The sequence below is a fragment of the Chiloscyllium plagiosum genome, unplaced genomic scaffold, assembly GCF_037043375.1.
Source record: "Chiloscyllium plagiosum isolate Xiang-an unplaced genomic scaffold, Cpla_swu_hap1 HiC_scaffold_2, whole genome shotgun sequence".
In the NCBI taxonomy this organism is placed as follows: Eukaryota; Metazoa; Chordata; class Chondrichthyes; order Orectolobiformes; family Hemiscylliidae; genus Chiloscyllium; species Chiloscyllium plagiosum.
This window is the reverse complement of record NW_028270140.1, coordinates 1,173,379-1,199,360: the sequence shown is the minus strand read 5'-3', so window position 1 is coordinate 1,199,360 and position 25,982 is coordinate 1,173,379. Positions and strand designations below refer to the sequence as shown.

The 25,982-nt window shown below is 44.9% G+C and overlaps 1 protein-coding gene across 3 annotated transcripts in view; it reads left to right on the top strand.

Annotated features, from left to right (window-relative positions):
* The window catches only part of LOC122563838 (A disintegrin and metalloproteinase with thrombospondin motifs 19-like), a 567,067-nt gene that overhangs the window by 12,208 nt on the left and 528,877 nt on the right, over positions 1-25,982 (top strand). For all 3 annotated transcript variants that reach the window (XM_087994240.1, XM_087994230.1, XM_087994226.1), the window contains exon 3: positions 20,249-20,411. In XM_087994240.1, coding sequence (XP_087850366.1) covers positions 20,249-20,411 — 163 coding nt within the window. The remainder of the gene's footprint in view (positions 1-20,248; positions 20,412-25,982) is intronic.

The window sequence follows — 25,982 nt, the reverse complement described above, 5'->3', positions numbered from 1 at the left end:
CTTTCCCCCACCCCCTCTTTCCCTCCCTTCCCTCCCTTTCCCCAACCCCCCTCTTTCCCTCCCTTCCCCTCTTTCCCTCCCTTTCCCTCTCTTCCCCCACCCCCCCTCTCCCCACCCCCCTCTTCCCCCACCCCCCTCTCTCCCCCACCCCCTCTCCACCCTCCCTCCCCTCCACTCCCTCCCACCCTCCTCCCCCACCCCCCTCTCTCCCTCCCTTTCCCCCACCCCCCTCCCTCCCTTCCCCCCACCCCCCTCTTCCCTCCTCTTTCCCCACCCCCCTCTTCCCCCACCCCCCTCTTCCCCACCCCCCCTCTTTCCCCCACCCCCTCTTCCCTCCCTTCCCTCTTCCCCCACCCCCCCTCTCCTCACCCCCTCTTCCCTCCCTTCCTCCTTTCCCCCACCCCCCTCTTCCCTCACCCCCTTCCCCCACCCCCCTCTCTCCCTCCCTTTCCCCCACCCCCCCTCTCCCTCCCTTTCCCCACCCCCCTCTCCCCCTTTCCCCACCCCCCTCTCTCCCTCCCTTCCCCACCCCCTCCTCCCTCCCTCCCTTTCCCCCACCCCTCCCCTCCCTCCCTTCCCCACCCTCCTCTCCCTCCCTCCCTTTCCCCCACCCCCTCTCTCCCTCCCTCCCTTTCCCCCACCCCCTCTCCCTCCTCCCTTCCCCCACCCCCCTCTCTCCCTCCCCCCCCCCCCTCCTCCCTCCCCTCCCCCTCCCCTCCCTCCCTCCCAACCCCCCTCTCTCCCTCCCTCCCTCCCCCCCCCTCTCTCCCTCCCTCCCTTTCCCCCACCCCCCTCTCTCCCTCCCTCCCTTTCCCCCACCCCCCTCTCTCCCTCCCTCCCTTTCCCCACCCCCTCTCTCCCTCCCTCCCTTTCCCCCACCCCCCTCTCCCTCCCTTTCCCCCACCCCCCTCCTCCCTCCCTCCCTTTCCCCCACCCCCCTCCTCCCTTCCCCCACCCCCCTCTCTCCCTCCCTCCTTTCCCCACCCCCCTCTCCTCCCTCCCCTCCCTCCCCCCACCTTCCCCCTCCCTCCCTCTTCCCCCACCCCCCTCCCTCCCTTTCCCCCACCCCCCTCCCTCCCTTTCCCCACCCCCCTCCCTTCCCCACCCCCTCCCCTTTCCCCCACCCCCTCCCTCCCTCCTTCCCCCACCCCCCTCCTCCCCTCCCCCCTCCTCCCTCCTTCCCCACCCCCCTCCCTCCCTCCCTTTCCCCCACCCCCCTCTCCCCACCCCTCTCTCCCCCCCCCACCCCCCTCTCTCCTCCCCCCCACCCCCCTCTCTCCCTCCCTCCCTTTCCCCCACCCCCCTCTCTCCCTCCCTCCCTTTCCCCCACCCCCCTCTCTCCCTCCCTCCCTTTCCCCCACCCCCCTCTCCCTCCCTCCCTTTCCCCCACCCCCCTCTCTCCCTCCCTCCCTTTCCCCCACCCCCCTCTCTCCCTCCCTCCCTTTCCCCCACCCCCCTCTCTCCCTCCCTCCCTTTCCCCCACCCCCCTCTCTCCCTCCCTCCCTTTCCCCACCCCCCTCTCTCCCTCCTCCCTTTCCCCCACCCCCCTCTCTCCCTTTCCCCACCCCCCTCTCTCCTCCCTCCCTTTCCCCACCCCCCTCTCCCTCCCTCCCTTTCCCCCACCCCCCTCTCTCCTCCCTTTCCCCCACCCCCCTCTCTCCCTCCCTCCCTTTCCCCCACCCCCCTCTCTCCCTCCCTCCCTTTCCCCCACCCCCCTCTCTCCCTCCCTCCCTTTCCCCCACCCCCCTCTCTCCCTCCCTCCCTTTCCCCCACCCCCCTCTCTCCCTCCCTCCCTTTCCCCCACCCCCCTCTCTCCCTCCCTCCCTTTCCCCACCTCCCTCTCTCCCTCCCTCCCTTTCCCCCACCCCCTCTCTCCCTCCCTCCTTCCCCACCCCCCTCTCCTCCCTCCCTTCCCCCACCCCCCTCTCTCCCTCCCTCCCTTTCCCCCACCCCCCTCTCTCCCTCCCCCCACCCCCCTCTCCCTCCCTCCTTTCCCCACCCCCCTCTCTCCCTCCCTCCCTTTCCCCCACCCCCCTCTCTCCCTCCCTCCCTTTCCCCCACCCCCCTCTCTCCCTCCCTCCCTTTCCCCACCCCCCTCTCTCCCTCCCTCCCTTTCCCCCACCCCCCTCTCTCCCTCCCTCCCTTTCCCCCACCCCCCTCTCTCCCTCCCTCCCTTTCCCCCACCCCCCTCTCTCCCTCCCTCCCTTTCCCCCACCCCCCTCTCTCCCTCCCTCCCTTTCCCCCACCCCCCTCTCTCCCTCCCTCCCTTTCCCCCACCCCCCTCTCTCTCTCTCTCCCTCCCTTTCCCCCACCCCCCTCTCTCTCTCCCTCCCTTTCCCCCATCCCCCTCTCTCTCTCCCTCCCTTTCCCCCCACCCCCCTCTCTCCCTCCCTTTCCCCCCACCCCCCTCACGCCCCACTCCCTGCATTCCAATTCAGTTTCATTGTTTTTAAAGTTAATTATTTTCGGGGTTTCAAAAGAACGTTGTTTTTTTCCAAGAGGCTCGTGTTCCGGGTTGTGGGAATGTGCAGCTGCGGGGGGTGGGTCAGGGTAGTGTGAGCCTTTAGCCTTCTCCAGTGTTGCAGGCGCTGGTAGTGCTCACCTGAGGCGGTCTCCGGGGAGGGAGCACCGATCTGGGCGGAGAGGCGCAAACTGCTCCCGCTGTTCCAGGCTGGGCCGGCAGGAGGCGCGCGTCTGGTGGCTGTGTTCATCCCTGCCAATACTGCAGGAGTCCCCTTGTTAAATACTAAAGCCGATTCAGAAAGGTGACCGTGATCGATAAAGAAAAGACATTCTGGGGTAAACTGAATCTAGATGCATTTTTTAAGATGTACAGATCCTTATTAGAATGTCTTAGTTTCAGAATTACTACTTCCCAAAGCTAACACAACAGCAGCGTTCTAACTACATTTCGTTTCACTCATCAGTTGAACGTATAAGTTGTTTGTGTTTTGGAAAAATTTGAAACTTTTAGTAATATTCACACGAGTATTTCCAAGCGAAGCACCTGATACAATCCTCAGTCCTCGCTACGTTCTGTTGTGTCTCTTATTTGTATGCGTACTGTGGGTTTGTTCAGTTGGTTGGAACGCCAGTTTCTTCAATTCACACACTCCTGGTGAACCTCTTATCCCGCCTAAACCGGGGTGAGCTACTGGTTAAACTACCACTAGTTGTCCATCTGCAATGAGAGAGTACCCTTACTCACATGTAGGAGTATGGTGACTTATATGTCGGCGTTCACGTGTTTCTGTGAGTAGCTGCGAAAGTGGAGGTTACAAGTTAGAGATTAGTGTCTTGCGATCTTCAAATAATAGCGCAGAAACAGTGGAGCAAGGTTTAATTATCTTGTTGCATCAGACGTTGTTTCATTTTTTTGCAATTCACCAAGTCCTGGTATGCATTTTGTATTTTCTCTGAAGTATTCTCTGTTGCTTTCAAATCCATCCTTGCTAGTTCTCCAGTGAAGTTTCTCTCCCAGTAATACTACTGGAACAGCTTGAATTCAAGTCACAAATTACATCCCTGTTAATGTGATCATCATGTACTGTCCATCTTCATGCTTTCTGTCTCCATGAACACCATCCCCCACCAGCATTCCACCATTGTATTCCTCACTGGGACTACCATTACTGATTTTACAAATATTCTATTTGAATTTAATTGAATTTTTTGTCACATGTACCGAGGCACAGTGAAAAGCTTTGTCTTGCAAGCAATACAGGCAGATCACAGAGTTAAGTAGCATAGATAGTCGATGTTTTTGGCAAAAGCCCTTCATCAGGAATAAAGGCAGTGAGCCTGAAGAGTGGAGAGATAAGCTAGAGGAGGGTGGGGGTGGGGAGAAAATAGCATAGAGAGTACAATGGGTGAGTGGGGGAGGGGATGAAGGTGATAGGTCAGGGAGGAGAGGGTGGAGTGGATAGGTGGAAAAGGAGCTAGGCAGGTAGGACAAGTCTGGACAAGTCATAGGGACAGTGCTGAGCTGGAAGTTTAGAACTAGGGTGAGGTGGGGGAAGGGGAAATGAGGAAACTGTTGAAGTCCACATTGATGCCCTGGGGATGAAGTGTTCCGAGGCGGGAGATGAGGCGTTCTTCCTCCAGGCGTCTGGTAGTGAGGGAGCGGCAGTGAAGGAGGCCCAGGACCTCCATGTCCTCGGCAGAGTGGGAGGGGGAGTTGAAATGTTGGGCCACGGGGTGGTGTGGTTGATTGGTGCGGGTATCCCGGAGATGTTCCCTAAAGCGCTCTGCTAGGAGGCGCCCAGTCTCCCCAATGTAGAGGAGACCGCATTGGGAACAACGGATGCAATAAATGATATTAGTGGATGTGCAAGTAAAACTTGGGATGTGGAAGGCTCCTTTAGGGCCTTGGATAGAGGTGAGGGAGGAGGTGTGGGCGCAGGTTTTACAGTTCCTGCGGTGGCAGGGGAAAGTGCCAGGATGGGAGGGTGGGTTGTAGGGGGGCGTGGACCTGACCAGGTAATCACGGAGGGAGCGGTCTTTGCGGAAGACGGAAAGGGGTGGGGAGGGAAATATATCCCTGGTGGTGGGGTCTGTTTGGAGGTGGCGGAAATGTCGGTGGATGATTTGGTTTATGCAAAAGTTGTAGGGTGGAAGGTGAGCACCAGGGGCGTTCTGTCCTTGTTACGGTTGGAGGGGTGGGGTCTGAGGGCAGAGGTATGGGATGTGGACAAGATGCTTTGGAGGGCATCTTTAACCACGTGGGAAGGGAAATAACGGTCTCTAAAGAAGGAGGTCATCTGGTGTGTTCTGTGGTGGAACTGGTCCTCCTGGGAGCAGATACGGCGGAGGCGGAGAAATTGGGAATACGGGATGGCATTTTTGCAAGAGGTAGGGTGGGAAGAGGTGTAATCCAGGTAGCTGTGGGAGTCAGTGGGTTTGTAGAAAATGTCAGTGTCAAGTCAGTCGTCATTAATGGAGATGGAGAGGTCCAGGAAGGGGAGGGAGGTCTCAGAGATGGTCCAGGTAAATTTAAGGTCAGGGTGGAATGTGTTGGTGAAGTTGATGAATTGCTCAACCTCCTCGCGGGAGCACGAGGTGGCGCCAGTGCAGTCATCAATGTAGCGGAGGAAGAGGTGGGGATTGGTGCGGGTGTAATTACGGAAGATCAACTGCTCTACGTAGCCAACAAAGAGACAGGTGTAGCTGGGGCCCATACGTGTGCCCATGGCTACCCCTTTGGTCTGGAGGAAGTGGGAGGATTCGAACGAGAAATTGTTAAGGCTGAGGACCAGTTCGGCCAAACGAATGAGAGTGTCGGTGGAAGGGTACTGTTGGGGATGTCTGGAGAGAAAAAAACAGAGGGCTTGGAGTCCCGGTAAACAGTGGCAAAAACAAAAAGTATGCTATTAAGTTTAAAGAGTGTAGAACGATTGTAGGAAATAGGAATCTTAGATCTGCACACAGGAGCTTGCAAGGAGTCGACCATATCCGGTGCCATCTTGAGAGTTAATATTTGATTTGATTTATTGATTGTCACATGTATTTTATTACAAAATACAGTGAAAAGTGTTGTACAGTGTTGCCACTCTCTAGTGCTATCTTGAAACACAGAAAAATAAACTAAAATATAGAAACTGAAGGCAGTGTCCAACTTTACAGTTGGGCCTGCTGGGTAAAAACAATGACTGCAGATGCTGGAAACCAGATTCTGGATTCATGGTGCTGGAAAAGCACAGCCTCGGATGCTTCCTGAACTGTGCTTTTCCAGCACCACTAATCCAGAAGTTGGGCTTGCTAGCCTTGCATGAGTGCTCTTTGCAGTTTCACTGCTGAATGAAAGTCACCCGCTATCCAGTGCCACCTCCCCTTCATCAAAGCCCTCTCACTGTGAGTCCTCACTGGACCACACCAATGCAGACACCCCCTATGCTGCCTGGTACCGCACTGGCCCAAATTCAGCTCCGCTGCTGCCATGAGTCTGCTGTGGGCCCACCCTTGCTGATGCAACCACTGCTGATACCTCTGGGTGTTGTACTGGGTCGGAACTCAACTCCAGCACCACCTTCATGAATCTGCACCTGGGACTGACGCTGCCGAGATCCCAAACTCACCTCTGATGCTACCACCACAGGTCCATGTCGCAGCACCACCCTGGGTACATGCTGCTGGGTCAACCCAGGTCCACGCTGCTGGGTCTACCCAGGTCCACGCCGCTGCGTCTACGCGGGTCCACACTGCTGGGTCTACGCGGGTCCACACTGCTGGGTCTACGCGGGTCCACACTGCTGGGTCTACGCGGGTCCACACTGCTGGGTCTACGCGGGTCCACACTGCTGGGTCTACCCGGGTCCACGATGCTGGGCCTACCCGGGTCCGCGCTGCTGGGCCTACCCGGGTCCGCGCTGCTGGGCCTACCCGGGTCCACGCTGCTGGGTCTACCCGGGTCCACACTGCTGGGCCTACCTGGGTCTGCACTGCTGGATTAACACGCAATGTTGGAATATTGCGTGCAATTCTATCGGAACGATGTTGTGAAACTTGAAAAGGTTCAGAAAAGATTTACAAGGATGTTGCCAGAGTTGGAGGATCTGAGCTACAGGGAGAGGCTGAACAGGGTGGGGCTGTTTTCACTGCAGCATCGGAGGCTGAGGGGTGAACTTACAGAGGTTTACAAAATTATGAGGGGCATGGATAGGATAAATAGACAAAGTCTTTTCCCTGGGGTCGGGGAGTCCAGAACTAGAGGACATAGGTTTAGGGTGAGAGGGGGAAGATATAAAAGAGACCTAAGGGGCAACGTTTTCACGCAGCGGGTGGTACGTGTATGGAATGAGCTGCCAGAGGATGTGGTGGAGGCAGGTACAATTGCAACATTTAAGAGGCATTTGGATGGGTATATGAATAGGAAGGGTTTGGAGGGATATGGGCCGGGTGCTGGCAGGTGGGACTAGATTGGGTTGGGATATCTGGTCGGCATGGACAGGTTGGACCGAAGGGTCTGTTTCCATGCTGTACATCTCTATGACTCTATAACTGACTCTTTGTTCCACCTCCATGCTGACCTTTCTGTTTGAAATGGCAGCAGTTGGGTGATGGTGCAATCTGCATTGTCTTCCTCTCCAGCATTGTGCAGTGAGACCTGCAAATATGAAGGTTCAGATTACAGAGTGACCAAGTACCCTAGTTTGGCCAGCTCCCTGAAAGAGCTGTACATTGATGGCAGAAGGAAGGAAATAATGTCAAGCGAAGAATCTGGTGTATGCATCTTTTGATTGATAGGTGCTGCTTTGATGGAGGTTTTTATCCAAATCTTCTGGGCTTCCCGCACGTTGGAGCTGAACCCTGAAAGGAAGCTGACCTCTCTTGTTCACATTCACTTGTGATTATTGTGTACATTTCGTCCTGCACAAGTAAACTGCAGTGACCTCAGGATAGTGAGTATCAATCAGCCCATTAATGAGCTGATTGCTTCTCATGCATCACCCCCTCTTTTGCCTTCTGACTTAATCAGGATCGGGTCCCCTGTCTCAGAGACTGAGGAAATGGCCTCCTGTGATTGTGAGTCCAGCAACAATGGCTGCCATGGTGCCCAGCTAAATTAATTGCAGCTCTTTGATTCCACTGGTGATGAAACTGTTTTCATCTCTGAGAAATATCTTGCAGCATATGTGGGGGACTCAACTCTGTCCGTCTTTATACAATCAGTCACATGACTTTTGGCCTGTCTGTTGCTTTTTCATCCATGCAACATTGCCTTACTGCAAAATATGCTAATCTTAAAATTTCTTTTGCTATTAGTGTGGTTGCTTGGAAATTAATTAGTAGTTTAGTCAGTGATCTCATGTTTAAAAAATATCCTCTGGACCAGAAGTGAGAATACAGTTGATTTTCCACTGATTGGAAATTCTAGGACTAGTGCCATAGCCAGAGAAAGCCATTCAGGAGAGATGTTTGGATGTTCTATACACAGGGTGGGGCAGGTTTGGAACTCTCTTCCACAAACAGTCGTTAGTTTTAAATCTGCGATACATAACTTTTTAATTAAAGCCAGGTACTGAGGGATTTGGGCCAAAGACAGGTAAATGGAGTCTTTTTCATTCATTAGTTGAGGTTGTCACTGGCTCATTCAGGTCTGGAGTCACAGGTAAGGATGGCTAAAGAACATTAGTGTTAGTGAACCAGATGGGGTTTTCCCCCAGCAGTCAGTAATGCAATCTCGATCATCATTAGACTCTTAATTCTTGATTTTTATTGAATTCAAATTCCCCCATCTGCCACGGGCAGGATTTGAAACCAGTGCATTACCTGAGCCTCTGGATTAACTATTTGCTGACACTGCCACTGATCAGAACATAGAACATAGAACATAGAACATAGAACAGGTTGGCCCACCTGTTGTGCTAAACATGACACCAAATTAAACCAATCACCTCTGCCTGCCCTTGGTCCAAAACTTCCATTTCTTGCTTTTGTGCTTATTCATATCCATGTGCTTATCTAAAAGTCTCTTAAATGCCCCGATCATATCTGCCTCCACCACCACCCTTGTCAGTGCGTTCCACTTTCCCACAACTGTCTGTGTAAAAAAAACTTGCCCCTCACATCCCCTTTGAACTTTCTCCTCTCACCTTAAACCCAAATCTGGGAGAAAAAGATTCTGACCATCCACCCTATCTATACATCTCATAATTTTATAGACTTTTATCAAGTTTCCCCTCAGCCTCTGTCGCTCCAGAGAAAACAACCTGAGATTTTCTTGCCTCTCCTTATAGCTCATACCCTCTAATCCAGGCAACATCCTGGTAAACCTCTTCTGTATCCTCTCCAAAACCTCCACATCCTTCTGTAATGTGGCAACCAGAATTAAATGCAGTCCTCTAAGTGTAGCCTAACCAAAGTCTTATAAAGCGGCAACATGACACCCTGACTCTTGTACTCAGTTCTCTGACCAACAAAGGCAAACATGCCATATGTCTTTTTCACCACCCTGTCTACTTGCGTGGCTCAGGGAGCTATAGACTTGGACTACAAGATTCCTCCATACATCAACGGTGTTCAGAGTCCTGCAATTAACTGTATACTTTTCCTTAACATTTGATCTGCCAAAGTGCAGCACCTCTCTCTTACCTGGATTAAACTCCATCTCCTATTTCTCCGCCCATATCTGCAACTGATCTATATCCTGCTTTATCTTTTGACAATCTTCTACACTATTCACAACTCCACCAATCTTCATATCATCTGCAAATTTACTAACCCACCCATCTACATTTGCATCCAAGTCATTTCCATAGTCACATACAGCAGAGTTCCCAGTACGAATCCTATGGAACACCACGAGACACGGATCTCTATGATCAGCCATGATCTTATTAAATGGCAGAGCAGGCTTATGGGGTTAAATGATTACTCCTGTTCCTATGTTCCTAATTGCATATTAATTTGAGGATGAGATACTCTAGAAACAAACTAGAACTTTGAAATTAAACACAATTGATTACATGGGTGTGAGTTAGAGAGCCAGCTAAAACTGACTGAGCAAACTGAAGGTCTGGTGAAAAATAGTTAGGAATCATTTTAAAGAAACAACATGCTTTAAAATTTTCACAAAATGTACTTTGTTAAACGAACAAAAATGAATCGAGAAACCTTCATTTGTGGATTAACAGTGAAAATAAAGATCATATTATTTTGAAAGTAGAGGCTGATAATGTTGCAGAACATAGAACAGGTTCTCATTAAACCTGACGAATGGGCATGTTTGAGAAAAAAACATCAAAGGGCCACCATCAGGTTGGTTAAAAGGGAAAGAAATAAAATGAGAGTAAACTAACCATTCATATAAAATGATGTGGAAGTGTCAATGTTGGACTGGGGTGGACAAAGTCAGAAATCAATTGACACCATGTTATTTGACAGGTTTATTTGACATCACTAACTTTCAGAGCTTCAGGTGAGGTGAGAGGGAAGCACACAGACACAGAGTTTATGGGCAGAGGGATCAAAAGATCATACAAATGGTGTGAATGGAATAATAAGTCTCTGTAGGTGACCAAGAGTGTTAGCCAGTGTGATAAAGTGTCAACAGCTGAATAGCAAGCGAAGGGATGATTTATAGTCCGATTAAATAAGGCAGAGAGACAATTACAAAAAATTAAAAATAAGGTGGTGCTGGAGACAAACCAATGACTGGAATAACATGGAACACAATCAAGCTGCTGAAAAAGCCCAGCAGGTCTGGCAGCATCTGTGAAGAAAACCAGAGGAAGGGTCACCGGAACTTCAGAGATGCCACCAGACCTTCTGAACACCTCCCAGCAAGCCCTGCCTCTGCTCCTGATTTACAAAATCTGCAATTCTTTTGGATTTTTTTGACTGGAATAACACGATAGGTAGAGGAGTCACATGCCGAGGGTCTAACTAAAGTAATAAGTAATCCAAAACTGTACAAACTAATTAAGATAGAGAGATCATAACAATTTATCAAGGTGTTGGTGTTAAAATAGGACAGTAAGGAAGATGTTACAGATACAGAAGTGTGGTGGGATCACGTGTAACGTAACATGAACCCAAGATCACAGTTGAGGCTGTCGTCATTGGTATGGGACTTGGCTATCAGTTTCTGCTCGGTGATTCTGCATTGTTGTATATCCCAAAGGCCACCTTGGATGACGCTTATCCGAAGATCAGAGGCTGAATGTCCCTGACCGCTGAAGTCTTCCCCAACTGGGAGGGATAACCCCTGTCTGGTGATTGTTGCATGGTGTCCACTTCTCTGTTGTTGTAACATCTGCATGGTCTCCCCAATGTACCATGCGTTGGGGCATCCTTGCCTACAGCATATGAAGTAGAAAACTTGGCTGAGTCAGATGTGTATCTGCCGTGTACGTGGTGGGTGCTGTTCCCATGGGGATGATAGTATTCATATCGATGACATATCTTGCAGTGGTTGCCATGACAGAGTTGTATGGTGTTGTGGTCGATGTTGTCCTGAAGGCTGGGCAGTTTGCTGCAAACAATGATCTGTTTAAGGTTTGGTGGTTGTTTGAAGGCAAGAAATGGAGATGTAGGGATGATTTTAGTGAGGCGCTAAAATCATTATCATCGATGAGATGTTGAAGCTGTGAACTACCTGGTGTAGTTTTTCCACTCGGGGAAGGACTGGATGATGAAGGATACTCTATCAGTTGTGTCCTGTGTCGGTTTTCTGAGGAAGTTGTTGTGGTTTTTTTGCTGTGGCACGTCAGAACCAGTGACCGATGAGTTGAACATCATCTCCTGTTCTTATGAGAGCATTCTTCAAAATCTTTAGTTGTCCATTGTGTTCTTCCTCATCTGAGCAGGGCCTGTCTGGTGGGGATAGTTTCTTTAACATGTTTAGAATGGAAGCTGGAGAAGTGCAGCATCATGAGGTTATCCGTGGGCTTGCAGTAGAGTGAGGTGCTGAGGTGTCCGTCCCTGATGGAGGTGCTTGTGTCCAAGACTGAGACTGATTCTGAAGAGTATTCAGTAATAAGTCTGATGTTGGGATGAAACTTGTTGATATCAGTGATTCCGCACCATAGTCCAAAGGAAGAAAATATTGTTGCTGTATCTGCTGTGTAGTGTTGGTCAGAGGTCCTGCACAGTGAAGACATGTTGCTCGAAATTGCACATGAAAATATTGGCATATTGGGCTGCAAGTTTGGTCCCAATGGCTGTTCCCTGTGTCTGGATAAAGAACTGACTGCCGAAAAAAATGAAATTGGCCCTTGTAAAAGTTAGTCCCATATAAACAGAGATGGAAAATTCTCATGGTGAGTGAGACAATGACTCACACAATGAACAAATATTTTTGAATCCTGTCTTCATAGTAGAAGTTAGATATCAAACATAGAAAGTAATTTGGAGCTAATAACTAATATTAGCAGAAAATGTATTTGAGGTCCTGACAGACAATAAACTCTCTCTATGGCTCTGTGATTTGGTGTCCTACCTACCAGAATTCTGAAAGAGATAGCTATGGAGATAGTGGATGTCTTGGTCATGAGCATTGGTTTCTTTACATTCCAGAATGTGTTCAGTGATTGGAAATTTGCAAAGGTGACCTTGCTTTGAAAAAAGCAGAGAGAGAAAGCAAAGAATTATGAAGCAGTTAGCCTGATAGTATTCATCAGGAAGATTTTGGAATGTATCAACAAATAAGTCTCAAAAATGTGCTTACAGGCCATGGTATGTTCAGACAGAGTCTGATAATTCCTGTTTGATATACTGATTAGAATTCATTAAGAATGTAGCTGGTAAGGTAGTTAAAGGGGAACCTGCAGATGTAATGTACTGGAATTTCTAGAAGATAGTGAACAAAATACCTTGCAATAGGTTATGCAACAAAAGGATCCATGGAGCAGTGGGTAATATATTAACATGAATAGTTCTGAAAATGTATTATTTTGGACTAAAATGTTAACTCTGTTTCTGTCTCCATAGATGCTGTCAAGTCTGTTGAGTTTCTCTTGTACTTTCTGAGCGTGAATTGAGGATTGATTAATAAATATGGAGCAGAGATTGGGGAGAGATGGAGCATTTTCAAATTGGCTGGGTGTAACTCGTAGACTGCCACAAGGATAGGTGCTGGGGTCTTAGCCATTCTTGAAAAAGGGAAAATGCCCAAAACATTGATTTTCCTGCTCCTCAGATGCTGCCTGACCTGCTGTGCTTTTCCAACACCACACTCTCGACTATTTAGACCCAATATTTATGATTTAGATAGAGAGACTTACAGTAATGTATCTAAGATTGCCGATGAGATAAAGCTATGTAGAATGTTATCTGTGAGGAAGGCATAGAAAGGTTGCAAAAATAGAAACTGTGTTGTATTCTGACATAGATTTCAGACAAGATGGCACGTTCCTTCAAGACAGTCACAACATGAGATGTTCTAATATATGGACGCCTATCTTGCCCTCAGTCACTTTCAGTGTGATGGCATCAACTGATGTGTTCGGTCAGTCAGTTATGTCTATGTAATGTACAGTAACATCAGCAAGCATAGAACTCAGGCTACTCATGTCTGTGATGTTATAGCAATGTAAAAAGTTAATGCTTTAATACACTTCCAGTACATCTTTCTCAAGAAGAGCCTGACCTTTGTTGTATATGTTATGTGAGCTAAAACATAGACTGGCACTTAGAACATACACTTGGATGTTTAATCCAAGAAACCATATCAGACTGGTTAAATGATGAGACAGTATGGTAGCACATGAAGTATATTCTGGGAAAGTCCGAGATTGTTCACTTTGTTAATAAAAATAGAAGATACTTTAAAAAGCGGCGAAACTTGTAAATGTTGATGTTCAGAGACATCTGGGTGCACATGTGCAATGAACACACACAATTAGGACAAGATGGTAAATAACATGTTGACCTTTATTGAAAGGGTTTAGATTACAAGAATAAAGAAGTATTTCTGTGGTTGTATAGAGCTTTGGTGAGACCACATATGGAGTACTGTGTACTGTTTTTTTTCCCATTTCTAAGGAAGGGTTAACTTGCATTGTAGGCAGCACAGCGAAGATTCATTAGATTGGTTCCCACGATGAGACCATTAAGAAGCTGAGTAGATTGGGCTTTTACCTTTCCTTTTCTCAACTCCAGAGTGTAATCTCATCGAAACATGTCAGATACTGAAGAGAGAAGTGTGGACAGTGAGAGGTTGCTTCCCTGAGCTGCAGAATGTAGAATAAGGAGATATAAGTCTTTGGATAAGGTACTGATTATTTAGATTGAATGAGGAGAAATTTCAGCTCCCTCTTCACTTAAGGGTTGTAAATCTTTAGAATTGGCTGTCCCAGAGGGTTGCAGATGCTCCATGTTCAATATATTTTAGGCTAGAATGGCTCAAACATGACAAAAAATGAGAAGTGGGTAGGAGACTCAAGTAAAAGATGAGTGATGATCATAATGAATGGTGGAACAGTCTCAAGAGGCCGTACTGCCAAATCATATGCTATTTTCTTCTCGGATTGCTCAGCAATAATGTGAAAAGAGGCTGTTTGGCCAAATCAATCAGTGCTAGTGTTTACTATTGATATGGCTCCATGCACCTGCTTAATTCTCTCTTTCCTTTATGTCAGTCATCAATCAAATGTTAGTGCGAAGTGCTAGTATAGGCTGCCTTGTTTTTCTATATAAGGATGTGGTCGGTCTGTAGATTAATGATAGGAGTTGCTAATAATATTATGTTAGCATGATATTTTATAGGGGATACAAAGGCTATATTTTGTGGAAATGTTTAATTTGTGTTGAGGTTTTGAGATCGTGCATACTCTGACCATAACATTCACCTGATCATTATTGGCCTTTACTTTTAGCTCAGAAACTCTCATCCTATGTAGTTTGATGAATTGTAGTAAATGAGTGACCCTTTAAAGTAGACCTTATCCTTGGTGATGTGATAACATTGAATGATAATGCTCACCTGTACAGTCAACATTGTAATTTGATGTTTAATCTGAAAAGCTGAATAAAAATCAATAGCTTTGCCTGGAATCCACACAGAAAATGAAACGCTGTATGAAACAACTGTCTTTGTTTTTCAGTTATTTCTTCCCTAAGTATGAAACATTTGTATTCTCATGCAAACCTTAGATTATTGTATTTCACAGTAATATACGCTGTAAAATTGATTACCATTCAATATAGTGGGCGGCACGGTGACACAGTGGTTAGCACGGCTGCCTCACAGCGCCAGAGACCTGGGTTTATTTCCCGCCTCAGGCAACAGACTGTGTGGAGTTTGCACGTTCTCCCCGTGTCTGCATGGGTTTCCTCCGGGTGCTCCGGTTTCCTCCCACAGTCCAAAAATGTGCAGGTTAGGTGAATTGGCCAGGCTAAATTGCCCGTAGTGTTCGGTGAAGGGGTAAATGTAGGGGAATGGGTCTGGGTGGGTTGCGCTTCGGCAGGTCGGTGTGGATTTGTTGGGCTGAAGGGCCTGTTTCCACACTGAGTAACCTAATCTACAGCTTAATTATGTAAGTGGTCAACAGAATTGTGAAGCTTTATTCACTGTCTTGTGAAAAATAACAAGGTAGTGCATATTCAGATTATGTTCTGATACACTGCATGGGGAATCTCATATTGAGAAAATTAACATAAATTTCATGATTTTTGGTCTTGGGTAAACAATTCTTTTGTAATCTGCAACGTGTAATTCTTTACTAAAGATGCAATTTTCAGATTGGTGTATGTTTAAAATGATGTAAAACCAGCAGAACGTCTCTTACTACCAGTTTTACATTATTTTCTGAACAAAGGTAATGGAACTCCATTCCTATTTTGGACCATCACCAAAACTTTATTAAGTTTACTCAACAGTAGCTGTTGTAGAATTATAGAATGAAACAGGCTTTATTGTAAGTGGAGTGTATTTTTGTTCATGGAGTGGTATATATTGTAAGAAGTAAATTATTACAAGCAAAGCAACCAGCCTGATGTTGAACTACGTAAAGTGGATAAATTGCCTGTGGACATATTGAAATAATGTAAACATAAATGGAGATTGGACCAGAGTCAGGTCTGGGCATGCATTAATATTGAGTTAATTGTAATGCTTTTAAAATAAGGCTGTAATCAAGTTTTACCGCATGGAGAATATGAAGGGACCTGCAAAAGCAAGAAACATAGCTCCCTCCATGGTGGCACTGAGCGTGTACCTACAGGACATGAACTGCAGCAATTCAACAACTACCTCCACAAGGTCACATGGGGATGAACAATAAATGCTGGCCCAGCTAGTGATACCCACATCCTCCAAATGAATTTAAAGAAGAGGTGGTTTGAGTTAATTAGATGGGAAATAAAATTTCCCTCCCCTTAAGACAGGTTCCAATGCAGAGATCGTTAGCAACATGTTGTTACATGAGGTGTTCCTGCTGGTAATACATTTGCATGCTATGCATACTCATTTCCGCTGATGGGTGAGTCCCGAACCAGAGGACACAGTTTAAGAATAAGGGGTAAGCCACTTAGAACAGAGTTGAGGTGAAACTTCTTCACCCAGAGAGTGGTGGGTGTATGGAATGCTCTGCCCCAGAGGGCAGTGGAGGCCAAGTCTCTGGATACTTTTAAGAAAGAGTTGGATAGAGCTCTTAAGGATAGTGCAATCAAGGGTTATGGGGATAAGGCAGGAACAGGATACTGATTAAGGATGATCAGCCATGATCATAATGAATGGTGGTGCTGGCTCGAAGGGCAGAATGGCCTACCCCTGCCCCTATTGTCTATTGTCTCACTATATTAAAAGTTTTGTCATTACAACCTCCGTTTAAGATGAAGCCACTGCCGTATGTGAATTCATGGTACCTAGTTCACTTTTGTTTCATGATGATGTGCAAAAGGTGGCTTTGAGTCCATGGTCAGCAATTTCCTCCCGGTAGGTTGCTGTACAAGGGAGGGGAGGGGGAGAATGACAGCTTGAATGGACTGTCAAGGCCAGCAAGGGCCAACTTGAGGGTGAGCAGAGGGGTGTGAACTGGCAATATAGCATGGAGAGAGCTGGGAATCCTGGATGTGGTGGATGGTGGGAAAGACAGCCTATCAAAGTCAAAAAAAAGAACTTAAAGGTTGATGTCAGTACTGCCTACACATGAGTCCCATCTCCGGGTATTGGCTGGCAAAATCCTTACAGGATTTTGAGTTCACCTAAATTTCAATTAACCCTGATCTCTGATTATTTCCATTATAATGCATAGACAGGACGGACAGCTCTTTCCTGCAAATTTATCTATGTCCCACAGACCGGTGAGTATAACACTGAACACAAACATGAGTAATCAATATAAAGTGTGGACATAATTGTTTCTTCCACATTAAAGCAATATTCCTATCTTCCCTGTAACCAGCGTGTGTACTATTCGTGGAGCATTAGTTTTATGATGATGATGACCACATGAATAAAGTGAAACGTTGACAAGTGAAACTTAAATTTGAAAAACATCCATGCCACCTTTGAGCTATTAAAACCTGAAGGTAATAGCAGTGGATTTGGATAGAGAAATTGTGGCTGTGATGAAGAGACTCCCTCTTTGTCCCAGAAGGCTGTGTTACAACTCACTGGGTCCTGCTGTGTTGTCTGCTGACACGAGGGTTTCACCATGAAAAACAAACCCGCATGACATGGTCACACCTGTCTCCCAGGCATGCTGCACCACATTCAAATGGAATCAAGTGGAAATCAGCAAAAAGCAAGAGTAGAAGTGGTGGCTATTTTTGGGTCTGCTGTCGCAAAGACACAGCATGGTTAAAACTTCACCCACTCTCCCACCACCACCGCTGTGTTTCTGTCCAATAAGAAGTCCAAGAGATCCCCCTGTCTTTTACATGAAAGAACATGTGGAGAACATGTGCTTTAACTTAAATTGCTTCACACTTCAGGACGGATGGCATTTGCTTGATTGCCAATTGCAGTGTGTCTTGCCTTTTGAGAAATGTAGGGTAAATTGACTGAAGTCTTGGGAGTCCACTTTGACTTGTTTTACACCTTGGGGGAAGGTCTGAACCATTCCCAGCCCATACCCTACAAAGGTTATTTGAGGTCCCTCTGCTCTTGCGTGGGCCATGCCTGGGTGTGACCCCATGAAAGTGTCCTTGCTGTTCTTTGACATATTGCCATGGGATCTTTCTATCCACTCAACAGGCAGGTGGGCCTTAGTTTAATGTCACATCCAACCATGTATCACATAAGGTCAACAGTGAACTGAATGAATGTGTAGAACAATCCAACAATTTCATAGTCACCATTATGGTACTTTATTTTGTTCATTCCATATACACTTGATTAGCTGAATTTAAATTGTCCAGCTGGAGTGTTGGGCTTTCAACATAGAGTTGGCTTCCTTATTATTTTGGATGCAATAGTAAAGCTATTCAACTCATTTCAGACCATTAACTACCCCCTGTCCCCAACTCTGCCCCCATTCCTATCCCTACCCTTGTCCTGACCCCTGCCCCCATTCTGTGTGTTAGAGACAGGGAAAGAAAGATAAAGGCGACCTCATCAGGCTTGGCAAATTGGCCTTTAAATCAGCTGATATGATATTCTTGTTTCTATCCCTACCTTCACAATTCTGTTTAGATTTGGTGCTGGAAGTGCTGTAAATTGGCCTGGTTGGTTTCATATAGTCATGAATGGAAGATCTGTAAAGGTGGAAATATAGTCTAAGATATGTTCTAGATCAAAGATCGCTCAAAGAAGATTTGATTGAATGGTTAGGATGAGCAGTTGTTTCGGTGTGAATATCACTATAAATTGGAATGATACAGAATACAAATATAGAACTACTGCAAGTTTGTGGCTGTGTGACTTTAATCTGAGTAATTTTGGCTAAATTTTCCCAATTTAATCTGTGGAACACAGATTTGGTTAGGTGGCTACAAAAGGCACCACCCAGTGGCTAATGTTGGTATCTATTTTTAAAATTCATGTTCCTTTCGTGACAATGGTGTCATATCGTTTTGTACCGTGTGATTTGTATGGGATAAGCTCATGTGCATGATATGAAAATGTGTTGCTGGAAAAGCGCAGCAGGTCAGGCAGCATCCAAGGAGCAGGAGAATCGACGTTTCTGGCATGAGCCCTTCTTCAGGAAGGGCTCATGCCCAAAACATCGATTCTCCTGCTCCTTGGATGCTGCCTGACCTGCTGCGCTTTTCCAGCAACACATTTTCAGCTCTGATCTCCAGCATCTGCAGTCCTCACTTTCTCCATGTGCATGATATGTTAGCTTCAGAGAGAATCATGAGTTAGATTAATTCTGGAGTAATGTTTGGAATTGCAGAATAATTACTTCTCAAGACAGAATAGAATATAGGACAGTACAGCACAGGATCAGGCCCTTTGGCCCATTATGTCTGTGCAGACCATCATGCCATTCTAAACCAATCCCATCTGCCTGCACATGGTTATTATTCCTCTATTTCCAGCCTGTTCATGTGTCTATCATGATGCCTCTTAATTGTTGCTCGTGTAACCGATGTGATGGTAAAGTATACAATCCATTGGAATCACCTTTCATACTTATAAATATTTAGATAGATATATTCACATATCTGAGAGTTTAATTTCCTGATTTTGCTTGACCTCTAGATGAAATGTTTGACAGTGGACTACCAGAAACTTTAATGATTGGGATAAATATCAATAACTTTTTCAACAGCAAATTTCCTGTGAAGTAACAAGGAACACAAATGTTGAATGTTGTGGGAATTCATGATTAAACATGAGAAAGAGAACATGATATACCGAAGGTGGAAATAAGAGATAAAGTGGTTGTATGATAATACTACTAAAAAATGTTGAAGGGACAACTTAGTTTTTCCAATAAAATTATCCATTGTTTACAAAATGTCTTTTACTTCCAAAGTGTACCTCTTTTGTAACTGAACTGATGTAATTATTGGTCTATTTCTATGGTGATACAGAAAGCTTCCCATTTTAAATCTTATTAATTTTTTAATAGTATCCAAGGATAGTCACCTTGAAATACCTTGAGGCTGCATTACTGACGATTCCATTCCACATCTATATGTTATTTTGTACATCATGTTATTAACTGGAATGACATGTAATTCAGTTATTTAAATATGATATTTGTACCGGGTTTATTTAGTTGTTGCATTAATCTTGCTGTACATTTTGAGAATTGAAGGAAATATTTTGAAGATTGGTGTGTGTGTGTGGCAACTTGAAATTTGTGATCAGCCTGGGAAGTTAAGTAGAAAGTGCTAGTTTATTTGTCAAAGTGAGGAATGAACAAACTGCAGAATGGAACAGTCTTCCTCTTGTCATGCTTTGACAAAGTCAAAACAATGCAGGTAGGTATGACATGGGTCAGGTATGACATGGGTCAGGTATGACATGGGTCAGGTATGACATGGGTCAGGTATGACATGGGTCAGCTGCAACGGACAATTCTATTTCATTGTTCTGCTGCATTTAAGCTTTAGAAGAACACCTCCTACTGCTCCAGTGTGGCATTTCAATTTTATGCTGCAGACTTGTATGCATTGAGAAGCAAATTTAGACTTATGCAAATTTATTTAACCTGTGATCCATAACAGCTGCCATAAAGAAGAAGGAGATGTTTATCCTGTTTGTCTGGACTGGGCTTTAGTTGAAGTCCCAGCATTGCGTTGACTGGAATCTGACATGCATTGCTACCCAATCAGACATTAATGCAGCATATCGAAAATGTGCACTCATACACACAGGGGGATTTTGAACTTTTCTTTCTTTTAAATTTTGTAGATGGGGTTCATTCAGATTAATGAAGAATTTATATTCATTGAACCTCTGAATCACACCTTGGCTGTAACAGGATATGCCCACCGTGTCTACAGGAGAAAACGGTCAATGGATGAAAAATCAGCAGAGAAGCAAGCATCACAACCATTGTGTGGAGTTTATACAGGTATACACCTTTTTCTGAATGGATCCTTTGAAAGGCATGAAGTCTATGTCTGAGTGTCTCAATAGATTGATTGTTGTTGGTATTAGTTCTTGCCTTATCATCTATAAATTACGGTTTACAATATTAGTGGATAACACAAAATGTATTTACTTCTTTGCTATTATAATGTAGGCACAAAATTATTTTGAATATATTAACACCTCAACTAAAATAGTCAAATGTGTAATATAATTCAAACATCTTAAGGATTTATTTGCTAATATTGCCAACAGTAATTCTAAGTTAATGAGCACAACTTTTACATCTGTTCATTTTTTTATTGTTGTTCAGGAGTGATATTGCTATTTTTGTTTAAATATTTGCTCGACCAAATATCAAGCAGAAATGTATAAACTGTCACTTTTTAAAAAAAAAAATGTAATTGTTACTGCTAGCAACTTTTTATTCTGGGATTATAAAATGATCTATTAAAGTATATGCTGATGTATTAGTCAGTTCTGATGGAGAATCATTGATGCAAAACATTTCACAAAAAGGGTGAAAAAGATTATTAATGAATTCAAAAGTAAAAACAGATTGTATCTCTTCTTGCCTTCAAATATTACCCTTCATCGTTCCTGCCCTGAAGACTTTCGACTTTTGCTGATACACTATGAATGCAGTTCTATAGATATGATCATGTGAAGTGATTGGTCCAATGTCTTTATTAATCAGAGACTTTTTTCTTCACCTAACGCAGCATTTTTCTGCAGCAAAAACAAAAAACAAAAAAAATAATGCTTGAAAATTGGAGTAGGTTATTGGCTGCTTAAACTCACTCTCGCATTTGGTAAGAACCATAGCTGATCTGTTTGTGGCACTAATCCAGTCTCTTGCCTGTGCCTTCACAAACTAATGATTACATTCAAGGACAAAACTGATTTTTATTCAGTCCCATTGCTCTTGGATGGAAAATGTCACATATTTAAAGACCCTCAAAGAGAGAAAATTCCTCCTGACCTCTGTCGTAAATGGGAGACCCTTTATTTTAAAAATACAAATAGAAGGTGGTTAATATACAATGTGGAAGAGTGAAATCCTTCTCAAGTATGGAAGCAAAAGTTAGAAGACTGACCATGTCCCTCTAAAATATTGAAGGTGTTGACCTAAACAAGATATTTAATTGACCATGAGCATAGGACAGATTAAACATTAATGAGCAACAACTTTTACACCATGCAATGGTAATGATGGATCTTTGGCAAATGAATATTTTACTTTTAAAACCAAAACTGAAAAATAGTCAATCTGTTTTGAAACAAAGTGGTGTTGAGAGGTCTGGTGACCAATATGTATGAAACTACACAAGGCTGGGAGTTACCCTTGTTGTTTCAGAGTTCTAAAATGCAAACAACCCATTAGAACAGTTTGCAGAGAGGACATTGAGTTACAGCAGGTCTCTCCTGTGGATTTAATGGTTGTTATTGTCATAGTCACTGCTGAAGTCTAGTACACAATGATTTTATTGACCTTTTGGAAATAGAGCAGAATTCCACAGAAAGGGTGTGGGGAGAAACCCATTTGAAAACAAGGAGATGCTAATGGTTGAATTCAAATATTACTGTGTGTAAATACTCAAGTTGTGAGGTAATGTATGTATGAAGAATGGAAAAAAAATTATAGTCACCGGGCAGAAACCAAGCTGTGAAATAAACATTTATTAACATATAATTTGAGTGCAGTCTGGATCAGTTTTGACAGACTGAGAGAGGAGGGCAAAATAAAAAGACATTGCCCTAAAATCCACCAGCAAGCAAATAATTTGGGTTAGCTGTTATCTATCAATCTGGAGTTCAAACCAAACTTTGGCTACAAACTTTAAATCCACAGGAGAGATCTGCTGCATGTTAATGTCTTTTCAGTGAATTGTTCCAGAAGGTCATTTAGCACTTTAATGTCCTGACGCTGACTGGAATAAGCCTGGAACCTACTGTTGCAAAACACTAAGCCACTGAGACTCCATCACTAGAAGCTCCCAACTACCATTTTATTAATGAGCCATAGGGGGATCATCAAGCCCACAAGTTTCAAGTTTCCATCTCATAAGATTCAAATATAATAGTGAATTAATGCACTTGCAAGACCTAAATAGAGTCACAGAGTCACACAGCACGGAAACAGATCCTGCAGCCCAACTAGTCCATGTCGACCATAGTCCTAAACTAAACTAGACCCACCAGCCTGCCCATATCCCTCCAAATATTTCTTATTCATGTACTTATCCAAATGTCTATTAAGTTGTAACTGTACCCATATCCACACCTTGCTCAGCAAGTTCTTTCCTGATACGAATCACTCTGTGTAAAAAAAATTGCCCGTCATTTTCTTAAATCTTTCTCCACTTACCTTACAAATGTGCCCCCTCGTCTTGAAATCCCTCATACCAGGGAAAGGCTCTTGCCATTCACCTTTTCTGTACCCCTCATGATTTTTTAAATCTCTGTAAGATCATCTCTCAACCTCCTACACTTCAGTGAAAAACGTCCCAAACTGTCCAGCCTGTCCTGATATGTCAAACCCTTCATTCCCAGCAAAATCCCGGTAAATCTCTTTTGAACTCTTTTCAGCTTAATAATGTCCTTCTGATAAAAATGCTACCTCATTTGCAATCCCTTTTGTGTGTGCGCTTGCATGGATGCTGATGCAAATACATTTAAACTCCTTTTTAATTGATTCATGGGATATGGGCATTGCTGACTGGGCTGGAACTGATTGCTTATCCCTAATTGGACTTGGTAAGGTGGTCGTAAGCTGCCTTCTTGAACTGCTGAAGTCCAAATTAAAATAATACCTCCCGTTGTTTCAGACTTAGAAGAGCACTTCATGCTGATTTTATTTATTTGAAATGTGGAGAAAGTAAGGACTGCAGATGCTGGAGATCAGAGCTGAAAAATGTGTTGCTGGAAAAGCGCAGCAGGTCAGGCAGCATCCAAGGACCATTCCTGAAGAGGGGCTTATGTCCGAAACGTCGATTCTCCTGTTCTTTGGATGCTGCCTGACCTGCGCTTTTCCAGCAACACATTTTTCAGCTTTATTTGAAATGTACCTAGTCTGGGTTTCTGATCCATTATCGCTCGTGGAACAGAGCGAAGGAAGAGTTTACAACTTTACCAATTAATTCAAATCTAAAATAGCAAGTCTGATTACTTTGAGCACTCACTGGCTGTCCTTCTTCAAACCAACACTGGCCATATTGCTGAGTCTTAGTGGTGCAGGAAAGCTGTAATACTATTTGAGGGTGATTGCTGACTGTCAATTTCCTATTTATTCTACTTGGTTATGTTACTCAGATCGGAGAGATGATGCAATGGTCCTTTCCTTTTTTTCAAGTTTCAACTAGCCACTTTGTCACAGTTACAGATGGAATCATAGATTCATAGAATCATACACCATTGAAACAGACCCGTCAGTCCAACTTGAACATGCTGACCAAGTTTCTCAAACTAAACTAATCCCAATTGCCTACGTTTGGCCCATATCACTGTAAACCTTTCCTACATCTCTTTTAAAAGTTGTAACTGTACCTGCATCTACCACTTCCTTGCTTAAATGTCAAAATCAACTCCAGAATATGAAACTGATTTCATTAAAAGTAGTCCCACAGAGTAAGGGTGGGAAAAAACTTGCAAGAGCATTCATTACAAACACTAGTGTGGATTAGTTAGTTGAGTGATTTGCTTTGGTGCTGTGGCTTCAATGTAATTATAGATAGTCAATGCTGTTAACCAACTGATAAATGCTGAAAGGAATTGAACGTTTTGCATACACGTATAAACAGATACTCAAGGAGGAGCTTACTTTTCGATGTTCCTGAATTGCTGACACCATGGAAACATTGTCAATAGACAATAGGTGCAGGAGTAGGCCATTCTGCCCTTCAAGCCTGCACCACCATTCAATATGATCATGGCTGATCATCCTTAATCAGTATCCTGTTCCTGCCTTATCTCCATAACCCTTGATTCCACTATCCTTGAGAGCTCTATCCAACTCTTTATTAAATGAATCCAGAGACTGGGCCTCCACTGCCCTCTGGGGCACAGCATTCCACACACCCACCACTCTCTGGGTGAAGATGTTTCTCCTCATCTCTGTCCTAAATGGTCTACCCCATATTTTTAAGCTGTGCCCTCTGGTTCGGCACTCACCCATCAGCGGAAACATGTTTCCTGCCTCCAGAGCGCCCAATCCTTTAATAATCTTATATGTCTCAATCAGATCCCCTCTCAGTCTTCTAAACTCAAGGGTATACAAGCCCAGTCGCTCCAGTCTTTCAGTGTAAGATAATCCCGCCATTCCAGGAATTGACCTCGTGAACCTACGCTGCACTCCCTCAATAGCCAGAATGTCATTCCTCAAATTTGGAGACCAGAACTGCACACAGTACTCCAGGTGTGGTCTCACCAGGGCCCTGTACAGCTGCAGGAGAACCTCTTTGCTTCTATAGTCAATCCCTCTTGTTATGAAGGCCAGCATGCTATTAGCCTTCTTCACTACCTGCTGTACCTGCATGCTTGCCTTCATTGACTGGTGTACAAGAACACCAAAAGGACCAAGGACCAGGGAACAAAGGAACGTGAAGGCGAGAAATATAAGAGATTTTGACACATCCAGGAAAAATGGAATAAGCTTGGACTCTATTGAAAGTTTCTGAGAATAAAGGAGGTTTAGCATGGAGCAAGAAACTGAGGAGTAAAGTCCAGCACCAGTGTGGTGCAGGGAACGGACCATGGGTGTGCTCTGTCTGGGTTTTGAGAGGTTAGCCAATTCACTAACATCTGTTCTGTTTCTCCATCAAAGTGATTTTTATTGTTTCAGTTCATTGAGAATGTTTTAATAATGAAACTGATGGGAGAGTGTCATTTGTGAGGTTAAAAACATTAATAAGAGAAGCAGGAGTAAGGAAGGAACCTTTAAAAGGAACCTTTTATAATTGTCTTTGTAAAATTATAAGAGAAATACTGAATCTAGTGACCTGCAAAAGAAGCAAAGGTGAAATGAGGAAAATCCTTTCCACTGGGTATGGAGAGTAATGCAGGGGGAGCGCAGTGCCCAGGCTTCTCTGACCCGCTCAATGCTATCACATGTCTTCTTGCTGCTCATCCAATCACAGGCAGCTGCTCTCCCAGTGTTTTATTGTTGATGAGCCTATCAGCAACAAATATGGCAGAGAACCAGCCTGTGATTGGAGGACCAGCTGCCAGAGAGTTGGATATCTGCATGTACAGAGGTGACTGTCCTGACTGGTTGTCCTGTGATTGAATTTCTTAGCGCTTTTGGAGTAGAATTTGCCCCTTGCTGCTGTGTGTTTTTGCCACTGGCAAGTCGTCTAACTTCAGTGGTGAGCTTGATTTGTTTTAGATCCTTTAGGGGTCAAGTACAAAGCAGTGACCAGCCAGTGTGCCAGTTCTCCAGCTCCATCCTGTTACTTTTCTTCCTCACCCCATCCTGAACAATCATCCCAAAATCCCATCCCAGCAGGATGGGATATTGACCATCAGACTCAGTCAGACCCTCTGTGGAAATATTATT